This window comes from Lissotriton helveticus, chromosome 2_1 (genome assembly GCF_964261635.1).
Source record: "Lissotriton helveticus chromosome 2_1, aLisHel1.1, whole genome shotgun sequence".
NCBI lineage: Eukaryota > Metazoa > Chordata > Amphibia > Caudata > Salamandridae > Lissotriton > Lissotriton helveticus.
This window is the reverse complement of record NC_136059.1, coordinates 1,127,813,880-1,127,833,894: the sequence shown is the minus strand read 5'-3', so window position 1 is coordinate 1,127,833,894 and position 20,015 is coordinate 1,127,813,880. Positions and strand designations below refer to the sequence as shown.

The 20,015-nt window shown below is 44.4% G+C and overlaps 1 protein-coding gene across 1 annotated transcript in view; it reads left to right on the top strand.

Moving 5' to 3' along the window:
• DENND4C (DENN domain containing 4C) overlaps positions 1-20,015 on the top strand; it is a 1,285,018-nt gene that overhangs the window by 286,359 nt on the left and 978,644 nt on the right. The window contains exon 7 of the mRNA XM_078675962.1: positions 10,955-11,196. Coding sequence (XP_078532088.1) covers positions 10,955-11,196 — 242 coding nt within the window. The remainder of the gene's footprint in view (positions 1-10,954; positions 11,197-20,015) is intronic.

Genomic DNA, 20,015 nt, shown 5'->3' with positions numbered 1-20,015 from the left:
GTACGTGAAGGGTGGGCTGTGTTATGAATGGATGATAGTCCCAGATAGTGTTGCTCCTAGATGAGGAGTAGCTCAATCCAGGGTGGCCTTCACATCTGCATCTTGTCATTATCATCATTGTCATAGGCATAATTTAGGGGTAAAAAAAAGAAAAGCAGATTATTGTCCTTGCTTCCTGTTGATATACCTAATGCTACATTTATTAACCCCGCCCTTCAAAGAAAGAGGGGCAGTGTTCTACACACAAAATGTAAACTGAGAGACCATATTATCTTCTGTAGTTACCATCCCTTGTCACTCTTCTACCTCTTCAGCAGACTCCTATTTGTTGCGTAGAGAAAATGGAAGGGACCCAAAATGTGGTATTCTTACCACTGGCACATCTGAGAAAAGGACGAAGGCTGTTTTGTGGAATTCTAAGGACTTGTGAGCCAGTACCAACTACTGCTGATAAAAATGACCTAAATCCGCAGGATGCACTAGGCTGAGGTGGTTGCTCTTCCATTCTGTAGACATCTGCGCCTTCAGGGTCTCCACTGTTCCTCCACTGTCCTACACTCAGCCCTAATAGGCTGATGGTTAGGTCTACCAAGGGCTTGGGGGACGAGCATTGGGAGTATTGATGCTGCACTGAGTGTTTTTAATTCTGCCTGCACAGAACATTTGAGACCAAATCTTTTAAAATACGCCCAATGGGAATATGAGGCTGTACAAGAGCATTTCAAGATAGGCCCACGCTGAAACAATGCACTTGGTTTAGGTGGCTTCATATGAGGCTGTAGTTCTGCATGTTCTGGTATTGGCTGGATTTGAAGTTGATCTGTGGCATTTGGTGTGTATGGCTATATGTGGACATCTGGAGCTATATCCGAGCATTTGAGGATTGAGGCTGGGCTTTTACGTGTTGTTTTTAGGAACTTGATGACTGGTCCAGGGAGTTCAGAAGCTGTGCTAGGATATACCATGGTTGTACTTCTGCAATTGCTTATTGTGCTATGTTATGGAGAATGCTGGTGGAGACAGCTTTTTTATTTGTGCACAACCTTTCTGAAAGATTCGCATGCCAAGTCTTCCCTCATCACTTTTATTAGTGTGTATCTTCAAACTCTCACCAATAGAATAATAAATGCAAATGCTCTGAAAAATAGACTATATTATGAAACTATATGGAAAGCATCCCCGCAATCAGAGCTTCTAATTGGCTTCTATGGAGCCTAACAAGTTTCATACCGTGCTCAAAAATAAATGTGCAGCCGTTCCCTTTTTGAGCTGTAAAAAGTCTTACCACTACAGAGCCAGCTAAGCAGTTTTCTCTGCTATTTGAAGGTGTCACAAGACCATACTGAGGCCTTTGCAGACTTCCTCTCCACTTCCAAGCTAGCAAAAAGATTAGATCAACTCTTTCGGGCTAGGGTAACCAGGTGAGTAAGGACCTATTCCGCTCCAAGCATGAGACAAAAGCATTCTTGGAATAAGTTACCTCTCAAAGGGAAAAAATATGAAATATTAGCAGCAGTTTCTTTTAAGTGCCTTGTTTTTGAGCTGATTCATGATATAAGAGGTGCAACATTCTGGCATCAATTTATTTTATTCCCATTAATTCATGTAATTTCCTTGTGTATGTATTTGGTTATAGGGTGACAATATTTCCAGAACTAAAAGACCAGGATGATAGTAAACATAGAAGTGGGCCAAATGTTGACACTGATCATCAACACAAAAGGACTACAGTACAGCACTCCCCTACTCTACCACTTCCTATAAACCTAAAAAGGCCTACAAATAAAGACAAAAACAGACTAGAGTTTCAGAGGTTGTGTACTTTGTTACATTTTTGGTAAATGTTAATATAAGTCAACGAAAGAACTGGGAACTCAGCTGGTTTCATCGCACATGAGCAGCTCCTTCTGTTATCCAGTCTGCTTTTCTTTGCACCCTGGTACACGTAGTCCTTTTTCTATAACGGCTAAAATATTACAAGTACTAGAAAGCAATTGAAATAAAGAGGACTGCATAAATGTGTGTTTCTGTATATTGGTTTGGGGAGGTGGAAGGAAGAAGAGAGCCTCTTAAAGACTATTATTGTTGTGTAGAGTTGTGCAAGCGTTTCTTAGATGAAACCCTTCATGAATAAACTGTAACAAAGACCCCCACCCACACTCCCCGTGCTAATGAGCCTCTCGGTGGCAGAGAACGCTTAATCCATTGTGTGTGTATTTATTCTCCTGAAGCTCTTGCTACTTCATGAGAAGAGAGTCCTCGATCTCTAAACAACAAATGAAGTTGGGATTAAGATTGATATGCTTATATTTTGCACACCCACAGTACTCTCTCCCTGCTTGCTGCTACACTATAGATTGTCTGCAATTTGTAGGTAGAGCCTAGAGGCAGCGCGCGCATGCGCTGCTTTGCGAGGCATGCTATATTCAGTCTGTGGATTTTGAACACACTCACCACTTTTCATTGGTTGCTTGGTCTGCCTTTATGAATTCCATCGTTTTCGTTGGTGAATAGTGTTAATTTGTCCCGGCTTGTGGCTGTTTTGTTCCCACCCAGTAGACTGCCCCTGCTACATGGATCCTTTCAGTATGGACCATATGTTTTCTTTAACTGTGCTACTTTTTCTGTCCGCCCTCTCCTCGCCGCTGGCTGGCACACAGCGCTGCTTGCAGTTCACTTAATCTCTTCCTGTGTCGATATTCTATAAAGTTGGCACATATGCGTATTTATTTTTATTGACAGCATTTCCTATGATCTAAAAAGTCAGAATGGGTTTCATCGTGCTACGCAATGCAGGTCATGTGCTGAAAACATTTCTCATTGTTGATTATTTTTTATTCCATGGGAGGTCGGACCAGCGTACCAGTCGGCATGTCTGGCTAGAAAGAGGCACTTCCGTCTTCTATTCTGACAAGGACAATGTCTACTTATCCTGCTCTGCTGCTGTAGTCAGCTGCCCCCCTCTCGTTCTTTCTCTTCTTCCCCTTCTTTCTGTCTCTCGCTCCTCCTCAATTGCTAAATGGAAGCATGACTTCAAGAAACAGCTCTTATCCTCTCTTTTCTTTCCTCTTATTTCCTTCATTCATTCCCCTGTAAAATGGATCCAAAAGAGAAAGAAACACTTTTGCTGGAAATGTTGTCTTTTTCTTACATTTTTCTATTCCAAAGTGCAGCTGCGTGATGGAGAGAAAAAAGATTCGAAATACAAAAAATAACAAAATAAAGGAAGACCGAGTGGTTGCAAGGTGGCCATATTGGTTTTATTCACACCCAGAGTAAACACAACAAAATTGTACGGGGTCAGTGATACACATCCAAAGGTGTATCCAAAGCAACAGAGCACGGGCTCTAGTGCAAGTATGCCCACTATGGAGCTGAAACCTCAGATTCCTAACTTATGGGGAAGTCATCCAAAAACATTAGCGCCACTTTACAGAGTTTGTCAGTGAAGCACTACTTGCATTTTCTCGTCTTTCTGCTGATGCGTGGAGTGGAAAATGTTTAATGTGATTCTTAGCAGCTGTTTTGCTTATTTTAATTTAAGAAATGTGTACTGGAGCTCTCATTTCAGGGATGTAGTCTTTTTAAACCATACTGCTCATGTTTCGTAAGGATATAAGCTATAGACATTGAATCAAGTCCCTTCTAGGGCCTGTAATCATGTCCTTGACTTTTCAGGCAAAAACCCTCATTGATTTCTGAATAATGAGTGTAAAAGCGTTAAGGTACCCGTTTTGTTCCTGCTTATATTTCACATGCTTTACAGAATCTTCCATTCCCTATAAGTGTTTGGTTTTTCCACAGTGTTATTTTTTTAAGGCAGCAAATTACTCTGGTCTAGTGCATAATTTGAAATAAGTTGTATCCTGATGTTTATAGCGGGTCACAATTGGGTTGTAGCTAAAGACAGTGCGAGTTTCTCTCAGTGGGGCAGTATGGTGTACAGTGGGGGAGAGAATGTGGCACTATATCCAGAGCTGCCAAATTTGGAACTTGGGAACCAGGTTCAGCATGCATGACCAGTCTACCAGATCACTCTATTGAGAGTGCACATTCCCATGCTGTCATATGCTGCTAAAGAGGAGTCTGGCCCTGGTTTCACCCCCTCGGCCGTCACCTACCCAGCCGGACATCTAACATAATTTTCCTTGTTTTTCCTGTTGTGTATTCCCCCCTCCTCCTCCCCCTGTGACTCTTTGATTTAAGTGATGTAACTTTGTAACCTGTAACTCATGTAAAGCGCTCTGATACCTCCGGGTCTAGCCAGCGCTATATAAAACTTTTGATGTTTTTAAAAAAATCCTTTCGATTAACAATGATTAAATTGTGTTTAGAGTGATACCTAACCCTCGAAGTGCTTGCAAAGCTAGTGACGTGGCTTCTATGAGGCTATGTTACAAAGGGTCTCTGAGCCAGTGGTAAAGAACCAAAAGCTACAAAGCAGGCTGTTGCTAGAGCACTGCATTTGATGGAAAGTCTTCCGGACCAGGAAAAACCGGGAGTAGAAACCCTCTCCCCGCTGAGAGATAGGAACCGGCTTTATCGCTCCATTGAGGAACATTTGATGGACTTCCAATTGTAGAAGACGGAGATGTATTGACGCAGTGGTGCGAGGGGGCTTGGAAGGTGGTGCATAGACAGATTCCAGAGTATGGCCACAGTGAATGAACTCAGCACCCAACGGTCCGATGTAATTTGCTGCCAGTTGTGATGGTAATTTGAAATTCTGCCTCCCACTGATATTACAGGAGGAGAAGGGACAGTAGTAAGAGCCAGCAAGACGCTATTGATGCTTGGAGGAGTCCCTCCCCTGGCATCCTGGTCTTCCTCTGTTGTTCGATCTAGAGAAAGAGGATGATTGATTTTGCCTCTGGTTATAATGCGGCCGGTAAGATTGCGAGTTTGATCCATATGAGGAATACCGTTGTTGCTGGTATCCTCTTCTATATGTGGCATTACCTCTACCTCTACCTCTGCCAAGAACAGATGCATACTGGTCAGTAGCATTTTACTTTTCCTTGCTGCACCCGCCAGCAGAGAAGTCTCATTACCTGAGCCTCTTGCGCAGGAAATTATAGTTTTACAGCCTGCGTCAGCCTGGACAGAGATTGTTGACAAAACTGTCAACTTCTCAGCCCCTGCCGTGCCCTCTGGACATGTGTACTTTCAGTAACCGTAGGCACAGTATTGGTCTTGTCACTGGAACCTGGGACTTGATTGTCGTCATAGCGGCACACAAGTGTTTAAGTGCAACCAGCAGAGGTATAGGCGTTTTTAAAATCAATCTTATAATCCATATTTTCAGACATTCTGTTTGTATGATCTGGGTTTAAAGCAATAATCACTTGTATACTTCAAAACACTATGTTTTGGAAATAATTAGCTTTGCCACACCTTTCGAATCATTGTCGTTTAACTAGTGTCACCGCCAATGAACCTTGCTTTTCCTCCCAAAAAGACATTTCTTTCTTGGAAAATGATGTTCGTGAGATTTAGGTTGTTGCCCAACCTTTCCCTTGGCTATAAACTTCTCCTCACAGATTAAGCGCCGCAGTCCTACTGCCTTGTCACACAGTAGCTGCTGCTGAGGGCACATCATTTCAGGGGTCAAGAATGTATTTTTTATGGAAAGGGAGTGGTAGTTCCAAGTGAACGTGATTCAGGACCCCAACCTTTCATTAGAATACTTTGCATGCTACACAGAGAAGGTAATTAAACATCTTTCAGCAATAGAATGAAAATGCAGCTCTGCAGAGGTTTTCTCCCCACACTGCCAAGCAATCTATGTCCATCGGATTCCCTTTCTTTTCGGACTCCAAGCACATACATTTTTTTTGTAGTGACTGTCCAATCATGTTGATTCACCTCATGCACTATAGCTCAGCCATTCTAGTAGCAAGACTATCATTGACTCTCAAAGTAGTCTGCTTGCTTCCAAAAAGCACCACACATGACCTCACTTTCTGCATTATCATTACACTCCGTGCCTTCCAGTGCATAAAGTAGCAATCACGCAGTCGGCCAGTTCTGCTCAGTTTTCAGCTACTTCCCCTTTGCCCACTTTAATTCAGTGACCTCTTAGAGTTTCTTGTTGCTCAGTGGGGTGTCATTTCTAATATATTTTTTTTATCTCCTCTTTATTGCTTGATTTTATTTGGGAGATAATGTGTTACTCATAGTAGATGAAACTTCACTCCTAATTACACAGAAATTATGAGAATGTCACAAATAGCAATCTGAAACTTTGGCAGCATTGAATCACCCTGCAGCCCAGCTTTATTAAGAAAAGCAAATGCAGCAAGTCTACAAACATGAAGTGTGCTTTCAGAATCACCTGAAAGCACTCGTCGTGTTTGTAGACTTGCTGCATTTGCTTTTCGAAATAGCGCGCTGCTACGGGTGATTGTGGACTTTTGTTAAAGTTTTCATGTTAATCGCAGCACCCGCCATGAGCTGCAATTAACATGAAAACTTTAAAAAAGGCACACCATAACCCCGCAGCTCAGCTCTATTAAGAAAAGAAATACAGCAAGTCTACAAACAGTGTGTGCTTTTCAGTTGATTCTGAAAGCACACACCGTGTTTGTAAACTTGCTGCATTTCTTATGTGAAAGTATTCGTGTTAATCGCAGCACGTGACGGACGCTGCAATTAACATGAATAATTAAACAGAAGCGCACAATGTTCCCTCTCAGCTGCACGCTACAAAACAAAAGAACTGAAGCAAGTGCTCCCTCCTTGATCCCTCAGACTGCCTCTTCCTCCGCAACCAAGATGCTCGTTTTTCACGCTGTTTTCCTTTTGACAGCGGCGCCGCGAACGTTCTCAGGATGTGCGTACATGCCACACCATCGGCATTGTGCGCTCAGGGGCACAGAGGCACGCGTGCGCGCACCTTAAAGTAAACAATGACCTGACAGATAGATGCCGTCTCCTCCTCGTGCTACAACACCCTCCGCAAGACCTTCAAGTGGATCTCCGCCGAATCCAGAAAGTCCTTCACCCACACACTCATAACCATCAGACTGGACTACGTGAACACTATACGCCGGAATCAACAAATCCCTGCTCCTGAACGCCAGGCCATTCGAAACCCTGCCGCCAGGCTCGTCCTCAGCATCCCATGACATGAACACATCACCCATGACACCTCCACTGGATCCCCGTCGAGAAGAGAGTAACCTTCCAGCTACTCACTCACGCCTGGAAATCCCTCCACAACACCGGATCCCAATAGCTCCACTAAAGAGTCTCCTTCCACGCACCCATGAGAAACCTCCGCTCTGCCGACCTCGCTGAAACCCCGCACATACGCAGAGCCAGAACTGGTGGAAGAGCCTACTCCCACAATGCAGCAAAGACCTGGAACAAATTCTTGCTCAATATCAGGCTCTGCACACTTTCAGGAAGAACCTCAAGACCTGGCTCTTTTTCTGAATCGGAGCTGCACAACCTCCCCCTTCCTGCGCCTTGAGACCCTCACGGGTGAGTAGAGCGCTTCACAAATCCCTGATAGATTGACTTATTGAACAGTGCTGTAGACCACAAAAAGCAATGAAAGAGAAAGTTTGAATTTCAGGTTAGCAAATGTTCTGATAAAGAACTTGAAAATTCTGGAGTCTAGTTTCAGTTGAAGATTAAAGTTACAAAGATACCCAGATGAAGTAAAAAGGTTGCAGTAAACACAGCAGACAATTACAAGTTTGGTTCCTTTATTCAAATTGGAAAGTAACTAGAAAAATTATTTTTCCCGTTTATGATGAAGAAGCTTTTCCACATCTTCTTTCTACCACACACATGCTCCTGGTTGAGGTGGAGATTGAGTCTTCGTGAATATTCATTTTGTATAGTAATCAGAACCCGCAGGTCTCTTTATTTTTTGCCAATCTGCGAGATGCTCCCATCTAATTTATTCATTTTATTTATTTATTTAAGAAGTTTTATAGAGTGCTGGCATGACCCTAGGGTATCAGAGCGCTTTACAGCAGATACATTGCAGAGATTCACAAAACAAGAGAGCGCTCTCCCTCGATGCGCTGACATTAGTTTCTTCCATGACTACTTTCCGAGCTAAAACGCGGAGCCACGTACAGAAACTGTTGGCACTCCATGAAGCATCCGAGAGGAGGGACAAGATAGCTTTTTGGAAGGCAGTAAATACACCCTATCTGCAAAGCAAGCAGGTGGCCCAAATAGATCTAGCAATCCTGAGTGAAACCTGGGTTACTCACTTTAAAGGCCTATATGATAAAGCAGAGCCTGTGGAGTCTGAATCCACACAGGGAAATGATCTCGGTGCATCTGTGGGGCATAAATCATCTAGTCCTTTCCCTCTGGGTATTATATTTGAATGCGAGGAAGTCATCGGGGCACTGAAAGAAAGTTCTTCAGGGAAGGCACCTGGCCTGGACTGTGTCCCCATAGATGTATATAAATGAGAGATCAATCTATGGGCACCCCTGCTCACCAACGTGCTCAACTTCTCAAATATTACCGGATTCATCTCCACTTGGCCGGAGGCTATCGTTGTACCGATCTTTAAAAAAGGGGACAGGAATGACCCCACCTGTTATCGCCCAATTTCGCTACTCGATGCCCTGATGAAGGTTGCCGGGAGGATTATCTTAAATAGAATCCAGGATTGGACAGAAGAGCACGATGTTATTTCAAACTTACAATATGGCTTTAGAGCAGGCAAAGGCCCTATAGAACAAGGCCTTAACCTGGCACTAATAATAGCTAAATACACCCAGGCTAAAAAAGGAAATCTTTTTGTGACCTTCGTGGACTTAAGTTCCGCATTTGATTGCGTGGACCATGAGATGCTTTGGGTGATACTCTCTGAGATTGGTTTGGACAAACAAATCCTCCTGTTTATAAAAGAACTTTATAGGGGGACAGGAGCACGAGTCAGATATGGAAGGAGGGGTGAGTGCTCTGATAAGTTTCTGATTCGCAGAGGAGTAGACAGGGGTGCATGTTAGCACCTCTCCTCTTTACCCTATACATTAACGCGGTTGGCCAACATCTCACTGAAGTATACCATGACTATCCCACAATAAACGGGACCCCAAAACCCATACTTCTATATGCGGATTACGCCGCTATAATGTCCCAGACAAGGGTAGGACTACAAAGGGAAGTAGGGAAATTTACTGACTTTATGAAAAACAGAGGCCTACGTGTAAATGTCTCCAAAACTTATACCATGTCCTGTGGAACTGGGATTAGAAGGACACTATGCCCAATCTTCCTGGAAGGGAGAAAAGTGCAGAACACAGATAGGTTCTCCTATCTTGGTATTAATTTTGATAGAAGGGGCACTTGGCAGGCGGCTGTAACCGCACGAGGCCTAGCATTTTCTAGGGCCACGGGTGCACTGATTAACTTTGCTAAAAAACTGGGAGGGAGACCGGCTGGAGAACTCTTGCAGATTTATAAAGCCAAATGCACTTCATGCGGCTCATATGGAGCTGGCCTCTGGGGGATTGAGCATGTAGATACTATACAATGCTCTGAGAATTCCTTCCTTCGCTACTTACTGGCAACCCCCAAGGGCACAGCTACATATGTTGTCCACAATGAATTAGGTCTTCCATACATCTCGGACATTATAAAATCTTCACCCATTTTGTTGTGGCACAATGTCTGGGTAAAACCGGAGACAAGCCTGAACAGAGATGTTATTAAAGATTGTCTCAGCTTAGATGGTGCGGACAACATCCAATGGTTTAAATACGTAAGAAAAACGCTTAAAGACATCGGGCACCCGGAATACTTTTTCAACCCTGCAAGCATGGAGACCGTGTCCAGAACTACTCTGAAAAAACTGGCTTTACAGCACTTAGACAGTAAAAGATGGCTTGCAGAAAAGGGCAAAAGCACGGTTGTAGAGAATCAATTGACCACTATTGCCGACGGGGTCCAGCAGTATTTGAACTTGGAACCATCCCCCTTTACACGTATGCTTTTGACCCGCTTTCGCACGGACACTTTTTTCAGATTAATCACTTTTCCACAATGCAATGATTGGACAGGGGACACAGAAACCTGCCCGTGTGATAACATCTCACACCAGTCCAACATTCATTGTATATTATTCTGCAGGTTCTATTTGCTCCCGAGGGAAAGATTGTTGAAACCTCTATTAAAGATATGGGGCTTGCGAACCTGCAGAGTGGCCTATAACAAACTGAAAACCCTAGAAAACGCACATGTAATCAAAACTGTATCTACTTACTTAAAAGTGGTTGTTAGGCTCAGGTACTCGATGTAATTCTGGAACAACTTGTAAATAGCCCTCCTAGAAAGTGCAATCACTTCTTTTAATATAAATGTATTAAGTTTTATGAGCGGAGCGTCCTTGCTAAAATGTTTTGTTCTTTATGTATTGTACTATTTTTAGTCATTTTTTAAATGTATCCATTTAATATGTATTGGTATTTCTCATCATGTTGTTTTTAATTGAATGCTGTTATGATTCTGTTTTTACAAATCGAATAAAGCTTAATTGATTCTGATTCTGTGAACCCCGGAGACCACCAAAATGTCACATGAGAAAACAGAAAACGAGAGCGAAAAAAAGAGTTAATCAAGAAACCAGTTCATTTATTGTATTCCTTTAGATTGCCATGTTAAAGGTAAACTGTTTAATTCCTTTACCATTAACCTATTCTTACTGTACAATTTTTTTTCTTCAAACTGTGCATCAGAATTGCCACTCATGAGTTCTCAGCTACATTTAACCTGTGTCGTCCACATAAATGCCCCAGGGGTAGTGTTGGCCTCTTACCTACCGTTTCCCCATTGTAATTCTTGCCCCAGCAGCGTTTTTCAATTTTGTTCTTAGTGGTAATGTTTTGACATGTGCACAGATTTTTAAAAGCTATTTCTAGGCCAAAATATTCTTTACATAAAGGCTGGTGTCGTAATAAATCTTGTATTTCATTTGTAGGTCTATGGTGCTGCAATACAATTTTATGAGGCTTATCCACGGGACTGTTTGACCGAGAAACAGCAGATGCAGCTGGGCCTCCTTACTGCTGTGGAGAAAAAAATGGTCACTACAAAAACGATTAATTCCAACAAGTGTATCTGCCTTCTATCTTACTGGCCTTTCTTTGAAACGTTCCGCAAGTTTCTCATGTTTATATACAAGCTCTCCGTGTCTGGACCTCACCCCCTTCCAATAGAAAAGTAGGTAGCAACGCTTTTTCACATGTACTTACTGTGCCATATTTTCACATGTAATTCTGCAAAGACAGGCATTTCAATGAAACCTGCATTGTTAAACTGAACATAAGAAAAAACTGTATTTGTTTTCTAGGATGTTTGACAATAAACTCGTTGTGCAATTTAGCAGTTGTCAAGCTCAATGTTTTGCTCATTCGAAATCTTCTTTCTAATCTTGTATTTGACTTAGTATTAGCAAACCACTCAATCTCCCTTCCCACAAAAAAGTGTTACATAAATGAAGTGTAATAACATATCGTTCAAAATGTGAACGAGCTAGTTCAATTGAATAGTTAGCTATTTAGGCCTATAATGTCTGTGTTAAATGTTAAATACACTGCATTTTAAAAGATCCCGGTTCCATTAACTCCTCAACAGAATATTAATTAGAGAAAGTGAAAAGGGAAAGTTTTACTCTACTTACTATCCCTTAAAAGACAGTAAAACACGAATTTTAAACATTAACCTAAAAGTGGGGCACTGGCAGCAATCCTTAAAGCCGTCTGGTTGACTGTCTTCCAGATCTATTTCAGTAGTCCCACCTTACTTTCAGCATGCAGTAGGTGAGCAGGTAATCCATGTTCGATAGATGTCACCTTCTGAACCCTAGGCCCCTTTTTTACATAGTTCTTCAAGGTGTCTATCCTTTGTTCCAAACCCTGTTTTTCACAAAAAACCTGTAACCGATAACTCCGGTGTGTTTCGAAGCCTTTAACAGGGTCATAGCTTAAACAGTTCAACGGTTGCTTCTCTGAGGGTGATCTACCTTCTTTCTCTCCCTTGTCTCCATCTAATGAATGGTCTAATTTCAAGAGCTCACAACTACCCTGAGGCGTCCAAGCTGTTAAACACAACCTCGCAAAAGTTCCTAACTTTTAATTTTTCAGTGAAAATAGAGGTCTTGAGCTTTTTGCAAAGATCTGAGTGATTATACTGGAGAACAAGATCTAGAGGGAGATTGTTCCATAGGGGCACCAAGATTTAAGAATGATCTGCTTGCCGTCGAGAGACTGAGTTTGAACACTTTCAAGTGATGACAATGTTTGGGCATGAAAGGTATTAAAAGATAGAAGGTATGATTTTAGGTAGGTGGGACCAGTGCCAACCAGCACCTCGTGGAGAGAGGACAGTGACTTGAAACTAATACATTTAATATTCGGGCGCCTTTAGACTTAAATCACAACATACATGCGACTAGAGAGGTAGAGACTAAGGCAGACCGCAGCATTTTGCCTACTTGTTGTAGTGTAACAAGCTATTGGTTTTATCAGAGCACAGTTTTGCAGATGGTCTACACAAAGCTGAATTTCTGCCTCTCAGTTGGATCAGAAGCTGCTCATCTGCATAATTAAGGAAATCAAACCTGAAATACTGGTTTAAATTCGCCTCTGGAACGATAAAGTAAGTGAAATGCTCTAGGAGCCCCAGAACTGGTTTTGCTTTAATTAAATCAACACTGTTCTGATTTATTTTGTATTTACTTAGAGAAGTGAGAAGGACCTGGGAAGGTGGTATCTTCCTTTGTTCAGGCTCTATTTGTTTTAACTTTTATCCACAAAACATCGCTAAGATTGTTTGTGCCTTAAGGTATTTTTATTATAATTTACTGCTGTTCAAGTTTGGGGGCACACTGACAATCTTAATATGGAGTGTGGGTCCTGATGCCCATCTCTCCGAGTTGTTCTGTTACATTCAGGTGACACTGAGACCCCTGGGTAGGATTGCAGTGCTTTGTTGAAGCCAGGGCTGACATGGCTATTTTGTGCTTTCCAAACCAAAAAGCCCTCCAGACTGCACTACAGTAGTGTAGTATGTCACCTTAATGGATCAGCACAAAAACGTAAAAGCTGAAAGCTTGTCGCTATAATCTTGGGAAAGGAAGACTGTACTGTGGCAGTCCTGGTCCAGCAGAGTACTCTTCTCTGCTTTCCATCGGACTCTGGTTTATCAACTCCTCTGAATTATTTGTCTGCCTGTGGGCTCACTGGATCCAGTTGACCTGATCTCTTTGGTCATAGTCTGCTATGTAGACCTTGCATGAGCAATCCGGGAATGTGGAGTGTGAGGTGAAGCATGGTGTGGTTTGTATTCATTTGAAAAGCCATTGTTTAACTCTTAATCACTGGTTCCTCTATGCCACAACATGTCTGAATCCAGTTTATTTTCTAAAAAAGAAAGCCAATCCATGTGCCATCAATGACATAGTCTTGCAGCTAACTTAGTGAAATGCATTGGTCATCTTTGACAGAGACTGCACATAAATCAAGAATGATCAGAGCTCAAGCATCCTTCCTAATTTCTGGTAGGAATAAGCTCCTTCTAGATGTTCATCAAGAGTGCTACTGGTGCCATGGTGAATTCAGAAGCCAGATTGGTAGTTAGTACCCCATAAATTTGGAGAAGAATTGGCTGTTGCCGCTGGAGTAGTGTCTTAGCTACCATGAACTAGAAACTTTGCATTTTTAATCAAATAGGATTCAGAAGTTTTGGTGAACCTCAGGTGTGTGGTCAGATCAATCAGGTGTAGGTGGGTATCCAGGTAAGAGGGGAAATGGGAAAGGTGGTGTCGGCGCTTGGAACCCGTACAAGATTCCTAAATAATGCCATGCAATTTCAGTGCCACAGTTTCAGTCCTCGGAGTAGTGTAATCCCTGTAGCTCGGACGTTGGTGCTCCCCAATTGGAACGTTACTTTTTAAAATAAAAACAGGTCCATATATTACTTCTGAGACATTCTCATAAGAATGACAGAACCCAGATCCTTTCAAATGCTTTATGTATTACAAACAAAATACAGAATATGCCATCAGTAGATTAGCAGCATAGCATATAATTCATAATTAAATAACTCAATACAGTTCAGTATGAAATCCTGCATAGACGTGCCTTGTAAGAATGGCAGTAGGAGCTCTATCCCATGAGAGAAATGCACACTCTTATATAGGACTTTAGACAATGGGTTCATACATTCGGTGGAAACACATGATTAGTTATGCTTAAACAAATAGGAAACCGTCTAACAGAAACATTTCTACATAGAATACATTCCGCGATTTTCCTACCACCAATACACTATGGTCCGATAATTCTTAGTCTTGGTGATGCAGTTTAATGGATACGTTGTTAACAGAACTAAGTTGAGCAAGATTTGTCCTTCGCTTCGTGCATTTCGGGAAATGTTTTCTGAGTTTTTTTCTGCTGACTTGTGTGAAACTATTAATTTATTTACTAAATGGAATCAGCAATAATATCCCGTAACACAGATGACTTTAAAACAAGATGGAAGACAATGTAAACATGGCTCAGTATTAGCAGTAGCTCAAATAGCGTGTTATTTTTATCAACAGAAAATTAGCGCTCACTGTGTTGTCAATGTGGTAATTTACTTTGTTTTGAAAGTGTATGATCGGATCTTCTAGCTTCTGTAGTAGGGGATCTCTGTGTATAGTCCTAATCTGTGAATAGTCCCGCCCATGTGCGTGGACCCCGGAGCAATCCAAATAGTCTCTTAAGTTGTCCTCTTCTGCAGTCCTGCATAGACACTTAGGAGAAATTGAAATACAAATAATGCAGCCTAAGATTAACAAGGCTACATTGGCCAGCACTTCATCCTGAAGTGAAAAAGGATAGCCAAATAATATAAAAATATACACATTTTATAGAGTTTCACACATAGAGAAACTCCCCTTCACAAAAATCCTTTGTCATGATATAGAGGAAGGGTTGGACAGACAAGCCTCATAGGCTGCCATTATGTGTCTGGAAAAGGGATACCGTGACTTTAAGGAACACTCCAGAGACCCTCGGTATCCCATGATGCACAGCCCCAGGCAAGTTACTTTCAGTTCTTTTTTCCGGCTACTGCTAGCAGGACCCTGGAGCATTGAGCTCTACCTTTATTGGTATTACTTCAATTTTTGGAGCTTTTTTGATCTAATTAGTGTTTCATTCGATGTCTGGGGTCTTTCTCTTCCCTTTCCTGCTTTTTTCGAGCTGCTAGACCACCTCTTTCTTGTCGAAATGCCAGCTTTATTCAACAAGTGCCCTGAGTTTGGTAGAAAGAAGGCCAGGTCAGACCCACACAGAGTATGCATACTCTGTCTTCCAGCAGCACATGTTCCTGATTCCTGTGAGATTTGTCACTCTTTCTTCAGGTGGACCCTGCGTGACAGGGAGAAGATCCGTCTTCAAGGCCTGGAGCAGAGAAGACATCAGGAAGCAGGTGGGACCTCTGGGCATGGAGGGACTCTTTCATCGTCCTCTGCCCGTGCATCGGCCTCTGGGGGGCTCCCCAGTCAAGAAAAGGCCCAGAAACTGCAACTGTCCCGGTCGACGTCGATCGCTACGATGTCGGCGTCGAGAGGTATGACTTCTATATGCTCCCCGTCGACCCAGGGCTCTGGGTCGAAGCGTCGACGCTCAGCGTCGAGGGGAAGGACGTTGAGATCTCGGACGAGGTCGACGTCGAGGACTTCACAGACGACGTTGACACACCATTGTCGTCATGCTGAGTCCCGTAGGCATCGGCGCATGCCGTCAAGGCGACACCGCCGTTCACCATCGAGGAGAAGGTCGACATCGAGGGGAAGGTCGACGTCGAGGGAGAAGGTCGACGTCGAGGGGGAAGGTCGACGTCGAGGGGGAAGGTCGACGTTGAGGGGGAAGGTCGACGTTGAGGGGGAAGGTCGACGTTGAGGGGGAAGGTCGACGTTGAGGGGGAAGGTCGACGTTGAGGGGGAAGGTCGACGTTGAGGGGGAAGGTCGACGCCCAGGACAGTGCCTAGTGGAAGGTCATACTCGGTGGTTAGTGTTTCCACATCTGAGAGTACCCGGTCACGGCGGCGCCGGGGCTCTTCTTCAGGGAAGTCTACCTCGAGAGCACCCTCCCCGATAACTGTTCGTACGAAGAGGAGAGCAATTCAGTCTCCGGACTCTGACTACTCCAGGACCTACTCGCCTTCACGGCCTAGGACGCCCACGCCTCCACCTCCTCTTCCTCAACAACCTCCACCGCCGCCTCCTCTGCCTCCACAACCGAGGCTTGTGATTCTGGCTCAGCCGTCGCCCCTCCCGCAACCGCCTGTGCCGGTGGTTCCGGCGGCGCCCAGGAGACCAAGATCTAGGGGGAGACACCGCTCTCGCAGTGGACGCAGTTCGTCGACCAGATCACGACATCGTAGTCGTAGAGAAAGGTCGCAGTCCTGGACAAGGTACACGGACTCTTCCAGTGACGGGAGGTATTCTCCTACATTGTTGGACTCTCCACCAACGAGAGTTTTGCCGGTGGATGACGTTGTTACATTCCAGGACGTGCTGCTGCCAGGAGGAGCTAAACTGGGGATAGCACTGACTGTGCCTACCCTGTCCACCTCAGTCATCTTTGAAGCGCTGCAGCATAGGCACCTCTCTCGTCCATTACTACCTTTTGTGCCGGGGTTGGAGGAACCGGCCATGGAGCTCTTCCTGACACCTGCCGCGGTGAAGTCTGCTCCATCTCGACTTCAGAAGAAGTACAGGTCCCCGGATTCGGATCCTGCGTTTCTGAGAACAAACGAACTGCAAGCGGAGGCCGATACCCTGTTACGAAAAAGGGCGATAGAAGGTGTCCCTCTGTCTCAAAGGGGAAAGGGTCTATACTCAAGGTTCTTTCTTGTGCGCTAAAAGGACAAAAAACGAGTTCAGGCCCAGTCTGGATTCGCGACAAGCAAATGGATTTGCAGGGAGAAATTTTGCATGCTGTCCTTTGTGCAATAGATCTGCAGGATGCCTACTTCCATGTTCCCATTGCATAGAAACATCGGAAGTTCCTGCGCTTCCTAGTCGGCAACAACCACTATCAGTACACCGTGCTTCCATTTGGTCTGAAGTCTGCACCCAGGACTTTTTTGAAGTGCATGGTGGTGGTAGCGGCGCTCCTGAGAAAGAACAAGGTGTTTGTCTACCCGTACCTGGATGACTGGTTGATCAAAGCCTCCACCTACCAGGAGGCACAATTGCATTTCAACACGACGGCTGTCCTCTTGAACCAACTGGGTCTGCACATTAACATGGCCAAGTGTGTTCCGACTCCTGTTCAGGGTCTGCAGTACTTGGGAGCCTTCATCTATACTCTCAGAGCAAGCGTGTCCTTCGGAGGAGCGTCACTTATTGATCCATCGGAAGGCTCAGACTCTCATGTCCGTTCCATCAACGATGGTGAGGACAGTTTCTTCTCTCCTGGGGTCGATGGCTTCTTGCATCTTCCTCACACCACATGCACGCCTCCACATGAGACCGTTGCAGGAATGTCTGGAGGATCAATGGGACCAGAAACTAGGGAGCTGGGAGGACAAGATCACACTGTCCCAGCAGTCCCTGAAGTGGTGGTGTTCGGCAGAGAATCTCCTCAAGGGGGTTCCATTCCACAAGGACATTCCAATACAGACCATTGGGATGGATGCTTCTCTCCAGGGATGGGGAGCGCATTCTGACCATCTGCAGATCCAAGGAACATAGTCCCAGGTGGAGTCCACGTACCACATCAATTTTCTGGAACTCAGAGCTGTTCATTTGGCACTGAAAGCCTTTCATCCGTCCTTCCGGACCAACTCCCTGGTTGTGCAGATGGATAATACGACCACAATGTACTACCTCAACAAGCAGGGAGGCTCGAGATCGCGCACACTGTCTCAGGAAGCGATCTGGCACTGGCTGTTAGCCAGAGGACTGACGATAACTGCGACCCATCTACCAGGTGTTCAGAATGCTTAAGCGGATGCACTCCGCAGGCTCGTTCAGGAGAACCTCGAGTGGGTCTTAAACCACGAGGTGCTAGGAACCATCTTCGCAGGATGGGGCACTCCAGAAATAGATCTGTTCACCACCGTCGAAAACCGCAAATGCAGAGACTTCGCCTCCAGGTTTTACCAACAGGGGACTCTGGGGAATGCACTATGGATCAGCTGGTCGAACAGCTTTCGGTATGCTTTTCCGCCCATTCCCCTGATTCCGGCAGTGCTCATCAAGCTGTCTCAATCCAGAGCGCGAATGATCCTCATTGCTCCGGAATGGCCTCGACAGTGGTGGTTCACAGACCTGCTCCACAGGTCTTTCCAACCCCATCTGCGGCTTCCATGTCGGCCGGACCTTCTCACGAAGTTTGGGGGGCAGATGGTGCACCCCAACCTCTCGTCGTTGAGTTTGGCGGCATGGCTCCTGAGATAGTTCAATATGGACACTTGAACTTGCCTGACAATTGCATGGAGATACTGAAGGAGGCTAAGAGATCATCCACCAGGACCTCCTATGCCTACAAGTGGAAACTGTTCTGCATTTGGTGCACGTCCAAGAATGCTGACCCTACCTGCTGCAAGGAAGATGTCATACTTCCATATCTACTGCATTTATCTGCTCAAGGTGGCCTTCATTTCCATTCTATTACGGTTCACCTCGCAGCATTAACTACGGACAGTAAATGCCCTTCACAAACCTCCTTTTTCCAGATACCCATCATTAAAGATTTTTTGGAGGGATTGAAGAAGGTATATCCCCCTGTTAGGCGTCCTTCGCCTTCGTGGGAGTTGAATGTGGTACTGTCAAGGTTGATGAAGGAGCCGTTTGAGCCTATTCAGAAGGCTTCTCTTCAGCATATGTCTTGGAAGGCGGCTTTCCTTGTGGCCATGACCTCGGCTTGCAGGGTGAGTGAGATTCAGTCTCTGTATTGTCAAGAGCCCTATACTGTTTTTCATTCTTCCAAGGTTGTAATGACGACTCACCCTAAGTTTCTCCCTAAAGTGATATCTGATTTTCATGTCAACCAGACCATCACATTACCTACGTTTTTTCAACATCCCTCCTCTCCGGCTGAGAGGTCCCTTCACTCACTTGATGTGAGGCGGGTGTTGAAATTCTACTTAGATAAGACCAAAGACATTCGTAGGTCTGATCAGTTGTTTGTGAATTACGGTTCAGTCAGGACTGGCCTTGCCACCTCCAAACAGTCCATATCTAGGTGGATTGTGTCCTGTATACAACTGGTACCAGAAGGCTAACAAGACTCTAGGGGGTAAGCCTAGGGCTCATTCAACTAGAGGCAAAGCGGCTACAGTGGCTTCGCTACATAACGATCCCATTGCAGACATCTGTAGGGCGGCTACGTGGAAGTCTGTCCACACTTTTACTAGACATTACTGCCTGGATTCTGATGCAGGACAGATGCGCAAGTTGGGCAGGCTTCGCTGAGGAATTTATTTGCTCAGTAAGGTTTTTTTTTTCTTTAGTTTTCTTCCACCGCTGGATTTGGTTGTTGGGATGGGCTTGCCATTCTATTCACAGATTATGACTATACACAGAGATCCCCTACTACAGAAGTAGTTTCTTACCTGCAACTCCAGTTCTGTACAATGGGTATCTGTTATAGTCATAAGCAACCCTCCTGCCTCCCCGGTGGAAGAAACAATGATTTCCTGGATGCTACAGGCCTGGCTTTATACACCTTCAAAAAGAACTGAAAGTATCTTACCTGGAGCTGTGCATCATGGGATACTGAGGGTCTCTGGAGTGTTCCTTAAAGGCACGGTATCCCTTTTCCAGACACATAATGGCAGCCTATGAGGCTTGTCTGTCCAACCCTTCCTCTCTATCATGACAAAGGATTTTTGTTAAGGACAGTTTCTCTAAGTGTGAAACTCTGTAAAATGTGTCAATTTTTATATTATTTGGCTATCCTTTTCCACTTCAGGATGAAGTGCTGGCCAATGTAGCCTTGTTAATGTTAGGCTGCATTATTTGTCTTTGATTTTCTCT